Raw genomic sequence first — 19164 nt, 5'->3', positions numbered from 1 at the left:
GGAGAAATGGAGGATGTAGGAGGGGGGGGAGGAATGTGTTTGGTAAATCTGAAGGGGGATGAGAGGAGCAGTGACGTGGAGGAGGAGAAAAAGAGGAGCGGAAGGTGAAAAAAGGAAACAAAAGAAAAGGAGGAAGAAGAGAAGAATGAAAGGTGGAAGAGAGTGAAGGGGTTAAACAGTGTCCTGTCCACTCCATGCACACCGCAGGCTCATGAATCTTAACTGTGGGATATCTGGAATTCAGACTCAATCACCCAACGGAAATTACCAGAGAAGGGGGGAGAGAAGGGGGGGGGGTTGCAGGCTAAAAATGTAAAAAGGACAGTTCATGCTTCCTTTGTCCTTTTTCCTTTTGGAAAAAAAAATACTTGGGGCATGTTTAATAGTTGTGCTGACCTTTTCTTAGTTCTTACACCAAACCTTAAAAATGCAGAATCATCTTGGGAATTCTGTTTCCAAAGAATTAATACCAAAGCTGATCCCAGAAAAAAAACAACTATCTTGCCTGCTTCAGTTTCATATCTGCTTGGCTGCAGTGAGAGAAGATATGATACATAATGCGTCACATCAGACAAAAGCCTTCTGTTACAGTGGTCACTACACACAGGGTGCCGCCCTTCTAGACAAAAGCACTTTCAACTCTTATCTCCTATGCACTCAATCACACCTGTTCAAACCTCATAATACAGGTAGATATTTAACAGTGTGTGTTGTAATAGCTCCTAGATGTGAATACAGTCGTTCAACTAATGTATTTACTCTTTTGTTTGCAAAGTTCCAGCAGGAGACATGCATAAGAGTGATAATAACATCTTTATTTGTAGCAATTTATAAGTTCTTTACATACTGTAATGCAACATATGTATGACTTTCACCCTTCATATGGTGACCTGTTGCTTTAAGTAATGTTAAACGTTGAAACATATAGTATCTGATTCCACCAGTATATATGAGTCATGTGTTTGCCCTCAATTCATTGGCTATGCGTTCCAGACAGTAACTGGCTATCAGGTATGAGCACATGTCTCCTTTTACCCACAAATCATATCAATATGCAAGTCATTTTTTAATACCAGCCTTTTTTTGCCACAAAGTAAAGGACTATAAGCTAATAGGCTACTTCTGTTATATTTAATTTAACTCTGTTTTGCAGGATCTTCTGTGTAAAAAAAAATCCAATGTTCGTGCATTACTGGGCAGATAGATAGATGTATTTTCAGTGTTCAGCTAACATCAGCATTAGCCAAGAGTATGGGAAAAAACATTAAATGGCTAAAATGTGGAAATTATGGTGTGTTTGTCAATAGAGTAATGACAAGTAAAGGCAACTTCTCAGGTTATATATATGTTCAGGTTGTTTTCAGTAACTTTCTTTCACTCATAACACACAGCAAGAATTCATTTTTAACATTTGTTTAACATGACAAAAATATTGAGCAAAGAAATGTGTTGAAATCTAGTAACAAAACAAAAAGGGAGCTAACGGAAATTGTACTGATGTCTAGGGACCACTTGCAGCTCCGGGGTCTCCAGGCGTGAGGTTGGACGCAGTTGGACCCTGGTCATACTTTCTCAGTAAAACTGACTTGGAAGGACTGACAGTCTATTAGAGTTATTTGGTGCAACCTAAACACAGCTGAACCAAACTGAAGACCACTGAACAGCCCCTCACACCTGTGCACCGTTTGCACCGCGATCACATTACATATTTTAGTCTGGTAGATGCAACTGCGAGCGATTTGGGAGGATGTGGTTATTTGTAACCCGGGATGGCTGCTGGAGGATTTCCCACAAGGCCGAGCATGTGTCCAGTTGGTGTGTATGTATGTGTGTGTTTGTGTGTGTGTGTGTGTGTGTGTGTGTGGGAGAGGGGCTTTCATGGGAAAACAAATGTGATGAATCAATGTGAATAACTGTTTGTGCAGCAGACGGACCATATGGTTGTAACCACAGAGGATTAGTGCGTCACATCCTCCTAAAAATAAGTAATGTGCATGAGCAGGATATTAAAATCAATAGCCCTCTTTTCTTTTTCTCTTCATCTCATTTTTTCAAGATCATTACTTGTTAGTTGAGAAGCAGCAGAAATTATTTCAGAGCTTTCAGTTGGAGGATGCAACTTCTTCCTGAACTATTACCAAGAGAAACGTTGCATCACATCACCAGAGGTGTCACAAATTTAAATTCTTAGATATCAGCAATGTGAACTGCACAATCAAAAAGACAATTTCAGTGTTACTTTGTGATTCTGCATGTTACTCATTTTCCACACACAGACAAACAATCTGATATCAGTTGAACTTCCTCATTGTTTCAGGCTATAACAGTTTTATCAGAAAAAGACAATATTATGATCAGCCGGCACAGACATAACACTCGGTAATTTTCTGTAGTCGCATGTTTCGGAACGCTCATTTCCTGCCTGAGGTGGCGCAACACAGTTTATAACTGTTTGGGTAAAGACTGTGACACTTTGTCTACTTTATAACTCCCAAAACAGAAACTCAAGGAACACAGAAGCCTAACAGAGTATCAGTCAAAACAGAATGAACCATGTGGCAAAAGGAACACAAAGAGAGAGAAAAAAACCCTCCAGTCAACTGTGATCACCCTGAAGGTCATGATGGGTGGGTTGGTATGTGTATGTGTGATGGGTAACCCTCCCCCCCCATACATACACACACACACGCACACTCACACACTGTCAAGAGCATTAAGCACAGATACAATATAGACCTCAATCTTGCTCACACAGCATGAAAACCACAGCCTTTAACAGTCTGTCACGTGTGTGCCTTTTGCAGTGGCGGCGCCATCCTGAACCTCTAATGTGTTAAAAGACGCGAAGTACATAAAAACACAGTTCTCATCATATCAGATAACATCCAATTGAGTAAAAGCATGTGAGACAAATACTTTCTAATGTTGTTATTTAGCTTCAAAAACACAGGATGTTTGTGAATACTTTTTGGCTTTTGTGCTGCTTGATGCACACACGCATCCACACACTTGTTTGGAGTATTAGAGGTATTTCAGGTTGGGGAGGGGGGCTTGCAGGGACTTACCATGTTGTCATGAAGGTCTGCCCATGAACAAACTGATCACTTTAACAAGAAAGCCTACCTCCTCCTCTTTAGGATTTCTCAAGCTCAGGGCGGGGTAGTGTGTGTGTGTGTGTGTGTGTGTGTGTGTGTACGTGTGTTTGTGTGTGTGCTCATGCGTGCACACCATCAAGTGTGGCGTGGTCTGCACAAGAGGCGGAGACAACAAAAGCAGGATGTGATACAGCAGGACTCCACTTCCTCATATAGCTGTAATGTAATCAGCACAGTGCAGAGAGTGCCACCTCTTGGCAAATGGATGCCACAGCTGCGGGGTGCTGGTAAAATTCCATTCCCACAGATAAGGAGCGCACAAGTGCAGGCAGGCCGCATTGAAATAATTTGATAAGATCCATGGAGTCTTGAGTGTGTTTTCGGGAATTCCAGTCATGTGTGGTTGGAGGGACAAAAGGCAGGGAGCCTGGTGTGTGTGTGTGTTGACTGCTGAAAGAGGGCTTTTTTTTTTTGGTCTGACACATGTTCACTGAAGGCCAAGACAGACCCCACCCATCTCTCAATCCACACACATAGAAGCACAACACCCAGTTTGTGATGTGGTATCCTACCATGACTGAAAGGTTACAGGTTCAAATTCTCCTGAATGACAACCAAAAGAGTAAACATCAAACTTGTTATTCATCTTGAAACTACAACGTTGCTCATTGTTGCACCACCAGAGGAATCTTTAAGCCATGCATGCTTGCAATCGTAAAGATAAGTTAAACATTAACACTGCTAAAAGCCTCCTAGAAGCTTTGCCTTCCATTTGGAGTTTTTAAAAAGCTGCTGATAGAAGACTTGAGAGCCAGAAGCTATTATATGAGGAGACGCCATATCAATTTTCCTTCAGGGCCTTCATCGCTATTGGCCTCAGCTGCAAGAGTCTTGAAATCAATTTTTTAATACAAGATTACAAGGGTGATGTCATACTCCAGCTTACGTAATGGCACCATGCTCATCTATTAACAGGTCATGGTAGTATTTGTGTGTGAATATTGGCAAATATAATTTGATGAGAGTGTACTTTGAATTGTGGTGCTGCAATTAAATGTGCTTCACTGAATTATGAGCTTATATGGATTCTCATCTGATTTATGTCTACTTTATGTACACAAAGGCAGCCAGTTTTAAATTCACTATCAATGGAGCCTTTCCAAAGGAACATTTATATAAAACTGGACTTTTTTGTACGTTTTCTGCCAAATCCAACATCATAACAGATGATAGATATAAGATATAATACATCCTATATACTGTATGCAGAATAATTGAATGTTGAGTGTTTTAGAGTGACATTTCCTCTAAAGGACTGTTTGAAAATGAGCATAAGAGCAACACAACAGAAGAGAATTTGAAAAATATGAACTACATAAATGTGAATATTTCCTGTTTTCCTGTTATATTCCTGGAGATTACGTGCAACATTTCCACTCTAATACAATGATATGATATGTAGTCTTTTAGTTGCCCAGACTATCTATTTTTGTCATTCACAGACGTCACTCTCAAAGTCTGTGATTACACCAAACTATTTCATTGGCTCTGAGGGTATAATAACAACTACCTGCGCAGACTGTCCGCTGTTGGAGTTTTGATGCATGGAAACATTTCTGGTCATGGTTCCGCAACCAAGAATTATCCTAAACACTCACTCATCTTCTTCTTCCATAACATATAATCCCACAAGAGCTGAGGACTTGCTTCATCTTGCTGTGAGATACCATCCACTCTCAAATTCTTGTTTGAAGGCTGCTCAGCTGTTTGATTGTAAAGACATGCATGTTTCTGCACGCCGACATCAAACACTATGGCTCATACAAATCCTCTATCTGTATCACAACCATGCAGAAAAACGGCAAGGTAGTCACACAGATTCACTTCATTTTCTTATCATTGAATACTTTAATCCTTCAAATAATGGATCCCGCCCTCAACTCTTTCTATGTTTTGTTGCTGAGGTTAATCCAGCTTTGTTGTCATTGTCAGAGCATTGAGAAGAATTGTGAAAATAAAGTTCTAGGAGTAACCTGAAAAGCCAAATACATACACTCACCTAAATCCGTACATAAATATCTAATCCTACAATAACATTTTAGCAAAATCACACAGGTGCAATGCCATATTACTGTGATATTGAGGAAACATGAAGATTTTATGGGAATATTATAGGATTCACTCTGACTATTATAGGATAAACTCAGACTCACATTTGAAATTTGGCATCAATCTCAACCCCAAACTGCTTAAAGCAAAAACAAAAAACATTCCAAAAGAGTTGTATACTGGTCATATTGTGAGCTTAGCTTCAAGTGAATTTACCTCCATCATAAGAAACTGATGGCCCTTCATGAGCTCATCGATGGACAAATTCTGTGAGGCTGCAGCACCATCTAGAGGTCACTTCGAGCAACTTCATCATCTGAAGACATTCAACATGGCTGCTCCCCTGTAGACGTCTCTGGGCTTCCTGTTTTTGTGCAGTTTTCTGCAAACCATGAGGGCGTTCAGGTAAACCAGCACAAACACACACAAAGAAATGGTTTAATATGTCGAATGGTACATACTGGTGTGTAGAAAAAACACATTGGATTTGCATTCAGTGGCATTGGCTTATATATGAAGTCACACATCTTTGTTGGTAATTTTATTAAAGATTACTGAACCTTCTTCTCTCTGCAGCCACCATGGATGCAAAAGAAATAGTCCACTGTGCTCTGCAAATAGAGAAATCCAATGCAGACAGAAGCTATGGGAACATCTTGACCCTACTTAGTGACCTTGATAAGTCGCCTGTCACATCAGAGCACTTGGAAACGACAGACATTGTCAAAGTTCTCTACAGGCTCCTGAAAACCTGCCCTGACGGTGGTGTGAAGAAGGCAGCGAGGTGCTTGTTATCTAAATGGAAGAGACAGTACAGCAAAGATGGACGAGGTGTGAAATACACAGAGAAAGGCAAGGATCCTGAGCTCTCCTGCAGGGTTTCTTCACCAGATGAAAGGCTTTCCAAGCAGGGGGATTCCCAGTCTGGTTCAGCACAGGCATGTGACAGTGCTGTGGAAATTGTGAAGGCCCCCTCAGAACAAGAAGCTTTGTCCTTAATGGCTAAAGATACAGAGAACTCTTCTGCATCTTCTGATTTCTCATCTATAAGAGCCAAATGTGTTCAGCTCCTCCTTGCCGCCCTCAGCCCTGAACCTCCTGATCAGGACAAAGCTGCAGAGCTGGCTGTAGCCGTGGAGCAGCACATCCACAAACTCCACACATCTAGTCAGGTCAAATACAAAGCCTGTGTGAGAAGCAAGGTTGCCAACTTGAGGAATGCTAAAAACCGGCATCTTCGGCAGGGCCTCTTGAGCTGCTTCCTGTCCCCCGAGGTCTTTGCCCAGATGACGGCAGAGGAGATGGCCAGCACGGAGCTCAGGCAGCTGAGGGAGCAATACTCATCCCAGGGTGTGAACGAGAGGCAGCTCCCTCAAGGTGTAGAGGGGATAGAGACACAGAAGATCCGATGCAAGCGGTGCGGTGGGTCAGACTGCAAGGTGACGCAGGTGTCCCGTGGTACCCTCTTCCTGCCTGCGTGGGTGCGGTCAGGAGGCCCTGATGAGGACGCAATGACTTTTGTAACCTGCAGCGGATGTGGGCAGCAGTGGTACCATAGCAGATGGGTCTGCCTTTAAAGTAGAGAACGGGTTTTCAATTTTTCAAGTCGGTCTTAAAACAACAGTCAGTTTCTAAGATGAACATTTTAACATGTTTTTCCTGCTCTAATCATTCCTCCTGTTCAAAACGGCCATAAGAGGATCCCTTCATAATGCACTTACAGTGTAAGTAATGGGGGACAAAATCCACAGTTCTCTTTCTGTGCAAAAATGTATTTAAAAGTTTATCTGAAACTAATATTAAACTTCAGCCATCCAGGTTAGTCAGATCAAGTTGAAGTATTTCAGTGTTACAATCCTTTTAGTGCCAAAGTCCCTTTTTTTGTTGCCATACTTACAACTTGTGCAACCACCCTATTTTTTGGTGATTTTCCTGTTTTCACCACAGTTAACAGATTTCATGTTTCTGTCTGAGTTGAGAAAAACCTTTTACAACACATTGGATATGAAAACATTGCGGTCAAAACTTACAGGTATTCAAAGGTGCAAGATTTTAACACAAAAGGGCCGATATGTGTCAACACAATAGAGGCAAAAAACATCCTCACAGCCTGTTGAATGCTTCAAGTATTTTCTTTAATACTGAAATGAGAGGAATGGTCAAAGGAATGCTTGGTGGAAACAAAAGGCAGCATTCTCGCAGTATGGAGCACATACTTGGAGAGTGATTTTTTTTAGGTTTTATCCTTTATTTTGTATGTCAAAATTTGGACTTTTAAAAGAAAATTCAGCAGAAAGTCCATAACTATCTTTCTATGGCACATACAAAAGCTGAGTCACTGCTCATTGCTGTTGCGGGCTGAAACCACATCTTTTGAAGAAGTAGCTTTTGTCATCCTCTTCCCGCTTAATCATTTCCTGTCTCCTCTACTCTCTCTAATTGCCCTTCAGTTTAGCTTAATTTCCAGTAGCTCAAGTAGCCACTTTTCTTGGCTTCTCTCTCTTACATGAATAATTTCTGGTCAGAGAAAAAGCCACAGAGGCCTTGACCTTTGCCCTCAATGATGTATAATTTTGCGTATTCTGTTGCACTTTTTAAAAGTCTTTCTTGGTATGAATTCTGGGTAAAAAAAATGTTTTAAAGAAGAAAAAAACATGCCTCCAGCTAGCTACAATATCCAATTCATTTGCAGCAAACTAAATCCAGTGGATGAAACATGTGACTTTAGAAAACGGTGAGCATGTGAGTCAGTAATCTGCCCTCCTGAATAGACTCCGGGGTGGATATCCCATGGTCCTCCACTGTCCGTGCAGTAAGCCAACGTGGCACAATGACTCATTTACACGTCACAGTGACATCATATCAAGGGGCCTTTACTGTACAGGCTGAAAATGTTTGAGAAAGCTGTTTAAATTACTCATTAAATGTATTTAAATATTTATTTACATGTGTTTTTTTGTGTGTGTGTTAAGCACTTCCATCCATATCTATTTAACAAAAAGCTACTGTGTAGGCCAGATTTCAGGTGGAGCAAATATTCGTCATACTGTTAAGACAAATAATCAGTTCTGCTTTCATGCCACATCATGTATGTCTCATTTTGTTGTAAAACTTCTACATTTTTGACCTGGAAATAAATTAGCTGTGTTCTTCTGTCATGCCAATAAAGCTCCTTGAAGTAGATCTATTCTGTTCTTTATTAATTTGTGTTGACAATTGTCTTCAGAACAAATCAGGAACATCCAAAGATAAAATTCCCCTGCAACAAAAATCCCCCCTTCATGGTTAATCGAATGTCGTCAGATATGGAGCAGCTGCATCTTATCAGATGTCCGTAGGAGTATGGCTGTGTAGTATCTCTCTCTCTCTCTCTATGGCATTTATCTGTGTTGTGTCTGCTTTCAGATGCTCACTATCTTTTGAGTGTTGTGTTGGATGAAGGCTTTTACCCTTTAAGATCATGGTGGCCTGTCAAATCAGTGGTGTGTAATTGTCTTTCTCTCGCTTCTTCACACACAAACAGACACATCATACTTGAGAGAGGTAAAGTAAGATAATAAGGTAAGAAGTTGGGGTTGTCATATATAATGTTTAGATGTTAACAAGAAAACATTTCAACCCACTTTAATATACATGAATTCTAATAATCTTTGTACATTAATGCAGCGCAAGAGCATTGCATGATGAATATTGCAGTAATAAACAGTATCTACCCCATGCTGTAGTGGTTTCCAGTCATTTTGGTTCTTGACAAATCAGGGTCAACATTGGGTTAAATTTTCACCCAGTTTGGGTCATTATAGCACCAGTACAACATTGGGTTAACTTTACCCAGAAGCATTGTGTGATTTTGACCCAGTGTTAAAAGCTTTATGTAAAAACTGTGTCAAATATATAGTTTATTGTACAAAATGATGTGCATATGACATTCAAAAGATATACAGACATTCAGAAGTTGTTAATCAATAACAAACTACGACATGTAAGTTTAAACATGAGTAGAGATTACAACAAGCTTTATTTTGAATACATTACCCAAAGGTTAAATAAAAACTAAAACTAAAACTGGGTCAAAACAGCCCTTTGTATTTCTGAATAACATTAACCCAGTAGTATGTTGATGCTACATTGACCAAAACTGAGTAAAATATGAACCCAGTGAACTGGGGCAACAGTGTAGGCTACTTGAGAATGACATTTCCTTCCCAGATAGTCTCATTTAATTACTGTATATAATGTGAATCGTTTTAAAGTCAGCCAAATCTTGAATTTTTACAGCCTTTAATTCTCCACACTATGAAACACACTATGAAACACACTATCAAATGCGGATGCACATGTCTGACCGCATCCAGGAGAGCGCATGATGAGAGGAGGGTGATTGGATCAGCCGGTTTGTCTAACTATCGCGATGTTAGCGTTAGGTTAATATTATGGTTAAACATCTCGCGAGATTCTCTCCGGCCGATCCTATCTCGCACCGACCGTGACACACTCGGGTCATATGAGCGTCATCAGCGGCTCAGAGGCCAGAGAGCTGCGGGGACACGGTCCGGAGCTCCGTGCCACCGGCTGACAGCACCCTGCCGGGATGAATGACATGAATGTAGCCACCACACCGACAGGTACTGTTAATTAAGACGACAAAACTTTTATTTCATCGGCAAAAAATGTCTATTAGCTTTCGTTTTGATCCGAGAGTGTGAAACTGCTAGCGCGCCCATTATTGGACAGATACACTTTATGGAAAGGCTTCCATTATCGGACGAATCTGGCACAGTCTTGCTTTCCCCTTTATTTTCCTCAGTATTTTCACAGCGACTCAACACAAGTAAAACAATTTTAATGTTTAGACATCTCAATGAATGACACAGACTAGTTTTTGTGTCTGTAAATGCATATTTGTTTTGGTTATTTTTATGCTGAAGCCGACTAGGCGAGTCTGTTTTTCCACTTGGATTTTCCATTATGTTGTTTCCATCATAGCCTACATCTCCACTTTTTAAACTCCTTTTTTCCAACAAGGGTGGAGAAAAAATAGAGAAGTGATGCCGGAGAAGATTAACACTGAGTGTCCGAGTGTCCGAAAATGGACCCTTTGTAGCTCCACTAAACAAAGTTTGACAGCAAACAAAGCTGCAATTGTGACTTAATGTTTTTTTTGGTGTAAACACTTACCTCTACTTTGATTTAGAAGTTAGCACAGTTGCAATGTCAACTTTTAAATGCTCTTTTCATCCCTTTTTATCACGTTGTTCGAGTTATAATTCTGGTGTATTGATAGGAAGCGTGTTATTTCCTTAGATGAGCTGTCACCTGACCAAACTCTCCTGTCGTGCCTCTCTTTTATCCTGCTGATTTGGCACATTTGTCCCAACTCTACATTTAGAAATAGAAATATTACATTTTGAGATGTTTAAATCAAATTATGTGTTATGTGAGATTTTATTGGAGCAGCTTTCTTTTTAAATAGTAACCCATCTGCTGAACCAGGCACATGACTCCTGTGTGTGTGTGTGTGTGTGTGTGTGTGTGTGTGTGTGTGTGTGTGTGTGTGTGTGTGTGTGTGTGTGTGTGTGTCTCTCTCTCTCTCTCTCCCTCTCTCTCTCTCTCTCTCTCTCTCTCTCTCTCTCTCTCTCTCTCTCTCTCTCTCTCTCTCTCTCTCTCTCTCTCTCTCTCTCTCTCTCTCTGTGTGTGTTCATTCATTCCTGCCCTCTTTTGTAAATGTTAATGGTTCCCCCAGAAGAAATGACAGGAGCACCGCTGGAGTCTGTGTTTAAAAGTCCCAAGACAAAGACGTCATTTACCAGATTTTGTGTCCCTGGGCTGAAAATGCGCCTGGTTGCCAGCTCATGTGACCAGGCAGCCTATAGGCACTGAATCCCAACTCAGGGACTTAACTATTCACTTCATCCAAGTCTTTAATGTCTAACAAGCAGTGGATTTATTCAATTTGTCCTAATTGGAGACTACAGACTGTATGATGCCCTTTTGTTAAATGTTACAACATGATTTTCTTATTTTGTCACATAGAAATACATTTGATGGATAGGGAAGGTTTTTTTTTTTTAACATGGCATCATAGGTGTAAAGAAATACTCCTCTTACAAAATCTGTCACATAGTCACCCCCCGTCGGCTTGTAGCGTGACATGGGAGTCATGTATTTAGCCACAGTGTGGAGAAACTCTGACTTCTGTGCCTGAACGTACAGATTATTAGCAGAAAAATTGATTTATGTTGCAGCAGCGGATTTAGAAGCATTTGCAAGTATTGTGAGTCCAAGCTTGGCTACAGCTGCTGTCCTCTGTGAGTTACAAACGGTTTACAGTCACGTTTAAGGCCTGTATGGGGAGAATTTGATACTAAAAAGATAGATGTTTGGAGGAGTATTTCTTGAGAGTGGTTGCTGTAGATTTGGCCCAATGCACAAGAAGAAAAGTATAACAAGGACTTTTATAAAAGGATAATAATATTTGTCATCCATAAAAGTTGCAACAATTAGTCAGTTAATCTGGGGCTGCAACTAACCAGTACTGTCATTCCTCTATTCATTGGTTTATTTGACTGGATTAATCATTTAGTTAGTGAATTACTTACAAAATAGTGAAAAAGTGGCATTCACAATTTCATAGAGGCCCCTTTTGATGTCTTTAATTTGCTTGCTTTGTCTGACTAAAAAACAGAAGATATTCCTTTTAGTGTCACATATAATAAAGACAAACACACTCGTCACATTTTTGAAAGGCGGGAAGCAGATTTTTTTTTGGGCATTTTTCTTTAACAATGACTGAAATGATTATTCAGAATCCTTGCTGATTCATTTTCTGTCAAATGACTAATTATTTCCGCTCCAGATGAGTCAGTCAATTAACAGTGTATTCATGTGCAGCTGTTTTTATAATTAATAATTATTTATATCTTTGAGTTTTTGACTTAACCATTAATGAAAAAAGTGATTAGTTGCAGCTCCAGCGCCCACTCACGTCTCTATACTGTGACAGCCAGTGATGGATGAGTGAGAAGCTGGTGTAATCTTACTCTGCTCCATCTTACTATCAAAACTGTGATGGATGATCTGCTCCAAAGCTCCTCCTCGCTCGCATTTACAACTCCCACCTTCATCTCAGAGATTTATTCTGGGATGTGGGTGGAGTGAAGGAGCACGTAAAGTATGTGAGTGTGTGGTAAGGGATTAAATTTGCTCTTAAATCCGCATTTTTTTTGTAGCTGAGCCTGTGATTGCCCTCGGCCACTTGGTCATCTACGCAGTCAAATAATCTCTTTTCTCTCTCTCTCTCTCTCTCTCTCTCTTTCTCTCCTTCAGATCTGAAACAAAATGAGCTGTGTGCAGACGTAACGGTGAGAAATGCTTTCAGATGTCTGCTGTTGACTTGAGTTGAATTTCATAACTAGTGGACGACTCACTGGTCCTGTGATCAGCGTGCATGTGATGCACAGCATGGAACATTTCATGCATACAGCACAGCACACACAGTGTAGGAAGTTCATTAGGTGCGTAGTGTAATGAGTGGGCTGCGGCTGTTAAATAGGATTAGCTAGTTGACTGATTTTAATTAGTGCAAGTGTGATGAAACATGTAAACTGCTCGTATTCAGGGATGAAGTGAAAGTTTGTTCTTATCTCAAGCACGACTTTATCTGTGAGGCCAAAGGTACAAACTGAGTGCAGTCACCGCTGAATGAAACAAAAGTACAAACACTCTGAATGTTTGTCACACCCAGTATCAGTGTTGGTAATGACTGATTGTGTTATTATCTGAGAAAAACCTGCGTACACTGAAACTGTGCTTAAGAATAGTTCTGCTTGAAGTCAGTACATGCTGTTAATAAATCACTTATACATATAAGCATAATCATTTGCTGTAATATGAGTATACAACATATACAGTATGAACACTCCACTATTAAAACAGGCCCATAGTGTTCTTTATTTCCAAACATCTACTTATTGAATCTTAATGGTTTTAATTTGCTTTTTAAGTACTGCCATTGTTTATTGAGAAATTCTGAATTATTCTAAGTTTGGATGTGTCTATTGGATGGTGCCAAAGTAAATAATTATAAAAGTCCTACACATAATTGTCATTATACGCAATACGCCACATTCAAAGAAGTACATTTTTTCCCCCAGATGACATATTTGCTGAGCTTGAATGTTGATTATTGACCTTAGAAACTGCAGTTTGATGAAATTCTGCAACAAAATGTCACTTACCGGAAAATGTACATAGCTTTTAGCCACAACTGGGGGTTTAACTAAGCAAACGTGTAACACTTAATAGCAACATATATTGCTATTTGGCTAAATGGCTGTCTGAATATTCTGTACCTTTTTATTTGCTGATAAAAAAGAAAGAGAAGATAAAAAATGCAAGGGATTATTTGTTAGTCTTTGTTAGCATAGCATGTATTTTAAGAACATGGCTATTAAGTGTCATCATTTAACATAGAATGGTAATAATGTTTTTAAATGTTAGTGTATGTTTTGTATGGTTTTCTGCACATTTTCTTTCGCAGTTGATTTTAAAGTTTTTGTGCCTTCACAGGTGAAACTCGTCTCTTCATTGTTGGTGTTTCCAAACCCTCTGTGCAGCCTAACAAGCCTTTAGCCATGATGGCCAAGTCAGCTCTCTTGAAGGTAATCCTTCTGGGTGATGGCGGCGTTGGCAAGTCATCGCTCATGAACCGCTACGTCACCAACAAGTTCGACTCGCACCTCTTCCACACCATCGGTGTAGAGTTCCTAAACAAGGAGCTGGAGGTGGACGGCCACAGCGTCACGCTGCAGATCTGGGACACGGCAGGTCAGGAACGCTTCCGCAGCCTGCGCACGCCGTTTTACCGCGGCTCTGACTGCTGCCTGCTCACTTTCAGCGTGGACGACGGACAGAGCTTCCGCAACCTGGCCAACTGGAAGAAGGAGTTCACCTACTATGCTGATGTCAAGGACCCAGACAACTTCCCCTTTGTGGTGCTGGGCAACAAACTGGATGTTCCTGAGCGGCAGGTGTCAGGGGAGGATGCACGGCAGTGGTGCCGCGAGAATGGCGGACACCCGTACTTTGAGACAAGTGCCAAGGATGCTACTAATGTAGCATCAGCCTTCGAGGAGGCTGTACGCCGGATTCTGGCGTTGGACGACAGAGCTGACCACCTCATCCACACCAACACAGTGGACTTACAGAGGAAGACCCACTCTGAACCCAACTGCTGCTGAGTGGAGAGTGTGGGCCAGCAGGAGCTCATGTGATGCTGCTGCAGTTGAATTATGAATCATATTGTATGTCTGAATGTGGTTTGTGACTCTGTAGAAAGAGGAACTGGTGTCTGATCAGCAGCTACATGATGCCCTCAGTTAGACTTTTGACCAAGATAACATTCGTAATCCAGTCTTGATATTTTTAGACCAAAACTGAAAATATTTTGTGCCAATGTTCAACTTTTACACCACACAAGGGAGAAAAAACTCTATTTTTAATTTCAAAAATCTGATGACGTTGCAGGTTTTATAGACGCATTTGTTGTCCCAGACGAACTTCAGTTATATCTGAGGTTGACATGAAAACTACACCAGCTTTAAAGTAGCTGCAGCTCTCTTATCACAGAGCATTTCAGACTGCGTTTTGAAAGGTGTAAAACCAGTTTTGACGACACGGATGGAGATGTGGTTGCAAGTTTTCAACCACAAAAAGAGAAGTCCTGAGATTTGTTTTTTCTGCTTATAGAAGCAGATGAATGACTCATATTGAACTACAGAACAGAAACAAATGCTATTCACTCTGCAGAAACTGTACAGCCATGTTTACAGCTTAAATATGTTGATTCTGTGCTGATTGTCCTTAAACTGCACATGAATTTAACAACTTGCAGTCTTTTAATACATAAACAGCTTTTAGACATCAACTAAATGTAAGTTATTAATGTTTTTCTGGTGCTGGTAACATGTTTTTTTTAATTTAAAAAAATAAAATAAAACTGGCCAAATTTTGTTTGCTTTTTTAGGTTGAGGTATATAAAATGTTGATTTTCCATCTATAACTCAAATCTTTATGTGCACTCTATATGAAAGTACCACAATTATGAACCATTAAATTCCGCCACTACATTGGTAGTAAATTAATGAATGAGAGTATCTGCTTTGTTACAGATTACCCATTATTTCCATATGATCAACTGCATTTATTAATTAAACTTTTTTTTTTTAGATAGATTTTTTTAAAAATCCTATTGTAGCTTCTGCTATGTTATTTTGAGTTACCCTGAGGAAAAAAAGTGCAATTAGTGTTTTAATTATGTAGATGAGAAGCAGTTGATATTGTTTTCCCTGTATTTAGGTATATTTCTATCACTACTCCTTTACTCACTATGAAAAATGGAGAACAGGTGAACTTGCAGTTGCTGATGTAAATTTCAAATGACTAATACAATCCCATTGTGGGCGTGCCAACATTTTTAACTGGAAATAAAACAGTGGTTGACAATGAAACTGTCTTTTTTGCCTTATTTAAAATCACTTACTTTTGGAAGAAAAATAACCTTAATTTATTTCCTCACAACGAAATACAGGTGTTGACAAATGTCTCTGAAGAGCAGTACCCACTTTTTCCACTAGATGGTACTCACACATCACAAGTTTGAAAGACTGGTGGAAGACCTTAACACGTGACAAACAGGATAACCACAGGTGTAAATGATCAAATTAATGACTGAACTCTCATTTAGCTGCTTTAGTTTCAGGCTCCTAGTATTGTGCATGCTGCCTCACTGTCACACTCATTACTGAGACACTTGTTAGTGTTATTAGTAACACCTGTGCTTTTCTTTCAAGCACAAATCAACAGTATCTCCTTCTAAATGAAAAAAAATGCCTCTTCATGTATTATGTAGACATTAATGCTTTTACATGCTTGTTAATGTCTTATGTAAAGCACTCTAAATTGCCTTGTTGCTGAAATGTGCTATATAAGTTAACATGCCTTGCCTTACATGCAGCTCTGTGAAGAGATTTAATTAGATAATATAAGTGATAACACCTGTGTGGGTTGACGCTGGGTGTTAAAACTTTGCCAGAGTTCATTCAGTACTGATGAAGCTGCAATATTTCAGATTTTCACATTAAATGTAGAAACAGCGATGAATTTCTAATGGCTATCTGGAAAACAGTAGGAAGGCAATATTCTTCTTCAGTTGCATGGATTCCCTTATCCATTGAATTTAAATGTGCTATTTCAGAATAGGTATCATTAATGGGATTTTGGTCCTGTTGCCCAGCCCTAGCTTGGGTGCTGAGCTGACATATTTGTCTTTAAAAAGTCAAGTCCATTTTGTTCAACAGCTCACTTAGCACCACCTGTTGCAACAAGGACTTTATGACTGCATGAGACTAACAATAGGAACATGTTGGGATTTCAAATGTATTAAATCTATTAGGTTAGAAGTTTGTCAATGCAAGTGATGAGCATTTTCCTTCTTGATTTTTAATAAGTTTGTTTTCATAAAAAGGAAATCCAAAAAAACAAAACTTCAAAGCACTTCAGAGACTCAAACTCAAGAAAGAGGCGAGAGACAACGGTGTCACGATAATAAAAAATATCGGTTTTACTAGAGAAGGTTACAAAAATCATCACTATATAGGAGTCATAGAACTATTTCCAACTTAAAAAAAACATAATGAAACACCTACAAGGGACTACAATGCCATCAAAGTACAATGGAGTTTTCTTTAGAAAAGAGTGGGTGAGAAGGTGGGGCGGGGTGGGGCGGGGGGGCAGTGTGGAGGAAGAGGAGAAGGGGCAAACACCGCCTACCATAGTTGTCAGTACAATTGACTACACATCACCTGAAAAACTGCAAAGACACAGTCATGTCTCCTTCATGCAAATAACAAGGAAACGACAACACCCTGACACGCATCGTCTTATAGGAAATTGAAGTTTGTCTTTACATCAACCTGGCGGCAAAGCACGTATATTTATCAAACATAACACACATGGCAATATAGTCCTTTTTTATACAGAATAGACAGCTGCACACATGGACAATACTGACATGCTTTATCTCATTAAAGTTCAAAAATGTGTATTCTTCAGTGTTTTTTGAGGGAAAACTAACCAGTGATGATCGGTATAGAATATAGTTCATGATTATTAAACAATATCTGATTATAAAATTAACGTATGAAAATTCCTGACTTGTTTTATTTAGAGTGTAAACATCCAAAACAGTCTCTGTGGCTCATATGAGAGGCATGACATTAAAACGAAAAAGAGAGAGAGAAAAAACTAAACCAAAACAAAGTGACTATTTCCTCAACTCGCGCGTTGACGAGTCACTCATTTGGCCGGCCAGCGAAAAAATAAGCACAAACAAGATCCATAAAATCATTATTACTGAATCACAAGAAGAACTCAGCTGCCCAAAACTGATAAAACATTAAAAAATCAATTTCCATATTTTTTTTTCACATTTTAAAATGTATACATCACAAGCACCTCAATCCATCATACCATATCATATCATGACTGCACTGTATCCCTCTCACGACATATCATTTAAGATGTTACATTACAATTATTATATCAAATGCAGAACTAGTATTTGAGTGCTAAACACATATCTCAAAGGGAACATTTACATATATTGGTGGAAAAAGAAATTAGAATAGCATGTCAAAACACTGATTGTGTTCTCCTCGTCTGGGAGAGGTGTGAATTGAGATTTGTTTAGGGGTGATTCGGCTATTTACAGGTGAACTTCATTCGCAAAAGGAGCAATTTAAGAAGATGAGAAAACCGGTATTTGCTGTATAATTCAGGCAGGACAGCGTACCAATCTGGTGACACGCTGTATTTGGCCACCAATCGGATTCTGCAACCTGCAGTGTTGGTTAGGTTCAGGCATGAGGAGTGAGATGGTCAGGGTCAGAATATCAGGGCTGGTTGCAGAATCTGATGGGTCACCGAATACAGTGCAATAAAAGGTTAAGTGCTTTATATGGTGAAGCTTTGAAAAAGAACACTAGTGGATAAAGACTTGGTTTGATACCTGAGGTGTGTGTCTTTTATGTTAAAAAGACCAGGACAGATTTATCATAGAGTTCTGCTGCCGCTGGTGACGAGTGTAGCAATAACTGATCTTAAAATTAATAGATTGACATTTTTGGTAATTGCAACTTGCTTTTTTGCAGAGAGTTAGATAAGAAGATTGAAGGAGTTGTATCAATCTTCGCGTCTGACTCTCAGCAATAAAGCAAATAAGCTAATTTTCCAAAAAGGTTTGCTACACCTCTGGTCTTAAATTAACTGTGTTAACCTTGTTGGATAAATAAACTTCATGTAAATGCACAATAATCCTTGAGATACCACGCAATTTGAGTCTTCTAGTCATTTCTATGAGTGAGGGGGAGGGGGCCGGGGTGCTTTATGTTTTTTAAGGGATTTTAATTATCCCTCATTTTTTGTGTTTTTAAAATAGTGCAACAACGTATTGAGCATTAGCAATAAAAAGTTAAAGATGGAGAGGAAAGTAAATGAGAAAAAACCTATGAGCGCAAAAACTTAAGAAGAAGAAAGATCGTAATAGTACCTGGCATACTTTTCAGAGTATTAAAAAAAACAACAACATTCATACACATTCGCACAATATATTCATATTCATATATATATGCATATAAAACACCAAAAAAACAGAGGAAGTTGGTCTCTGCCTGGCTTCCCTGTGGCTGAAGCAGACAGTGAATGTTTTTTTTAGGCTGATAGGAGCTGTGTGGTCGAGAGGCTGTGTTGGCTCAGGGCGCAAGGCCATCACAGCCGGGCCACTTTCATGAGCCACCACCCAAAATCACAGGGGGAGGGTGGGTGGGGGTGTGAGGAGGAGGAGGAGACGCTTCTGAACTGATGTATATCGTACCTGAGCTCGACCCCGGATGGGCGAACTCTC

At 39.7% G+C, this 19164-nt stretch overlaps 2 protein-coding genes across 2 annotated transcripts; both read left to right on the top strand.

The window, feature by feature from the left end:
* Positions 1 to 5560: 5560 nt before the first annotated feature.
* LOC133976537 (transcription elongation factor A N-terminal and central domain-containing protein) lies at positions 5561 to 7193 on the top strand. The gene is made up of 3 exons (XM_062414757.1): positions 5561 to 5609; positions 5781 to 6131; positions 6213 to 7193. Exons 2-3 carry the CDS (start codon positions 5786 to 5788, stop codon positions 6779 to 6781), a joined length of 915 nt encoding a protein of 304 aa, XP_062270741.1. The 5' UTR covers positions 5561 to 5609; positions 5781 to 5785; the 3' UTR covers positions 6782 to 7193.
* A 2528-nt stretch (positions 7194 to 9721) lies between these two features.
* On the top strand, positions 9722 to 15706 carry LOC133976328 (ras-related protein Rab-9A-like). The gene is made up of 3 exons (XM_062414511.1): positions 9722 to 9829; positions 12531 to 12565; positions 13773 to 15706. Exon 3 carries the CDS (start codon positions 13838 to 13840, stop codon positions 14441 to 14443), a length of 606 nt encoding a protein of 201 aa, XP_062270495.1. The 5' UTR covers positions 9722 to 9829; positions 12531 to 12565; positions 13773 to 13837; the 3' UTR covers positions 14444 to 15706.
* Positions 15707 to 19164: the final 3458 nt, after the last annotated feature.

Source organism: Scomber scombrus, chromosome 24 (genome assembly GCF_963691925.1).
Source record: "Scomber scombrus chromosome 24, fScoSco1.1, whole genome shotgun sequence".
NCBI classification, from domain to species: domain Eukaryota; kingdom Metazoa; phylum Chordata; class Actinopteri; order Scombriformes; family Scombridae; genus Scomber; species Scomber scombrus.
This window is presented reverse-complemented; position numbering and strand designations above follow the sequence as displayed.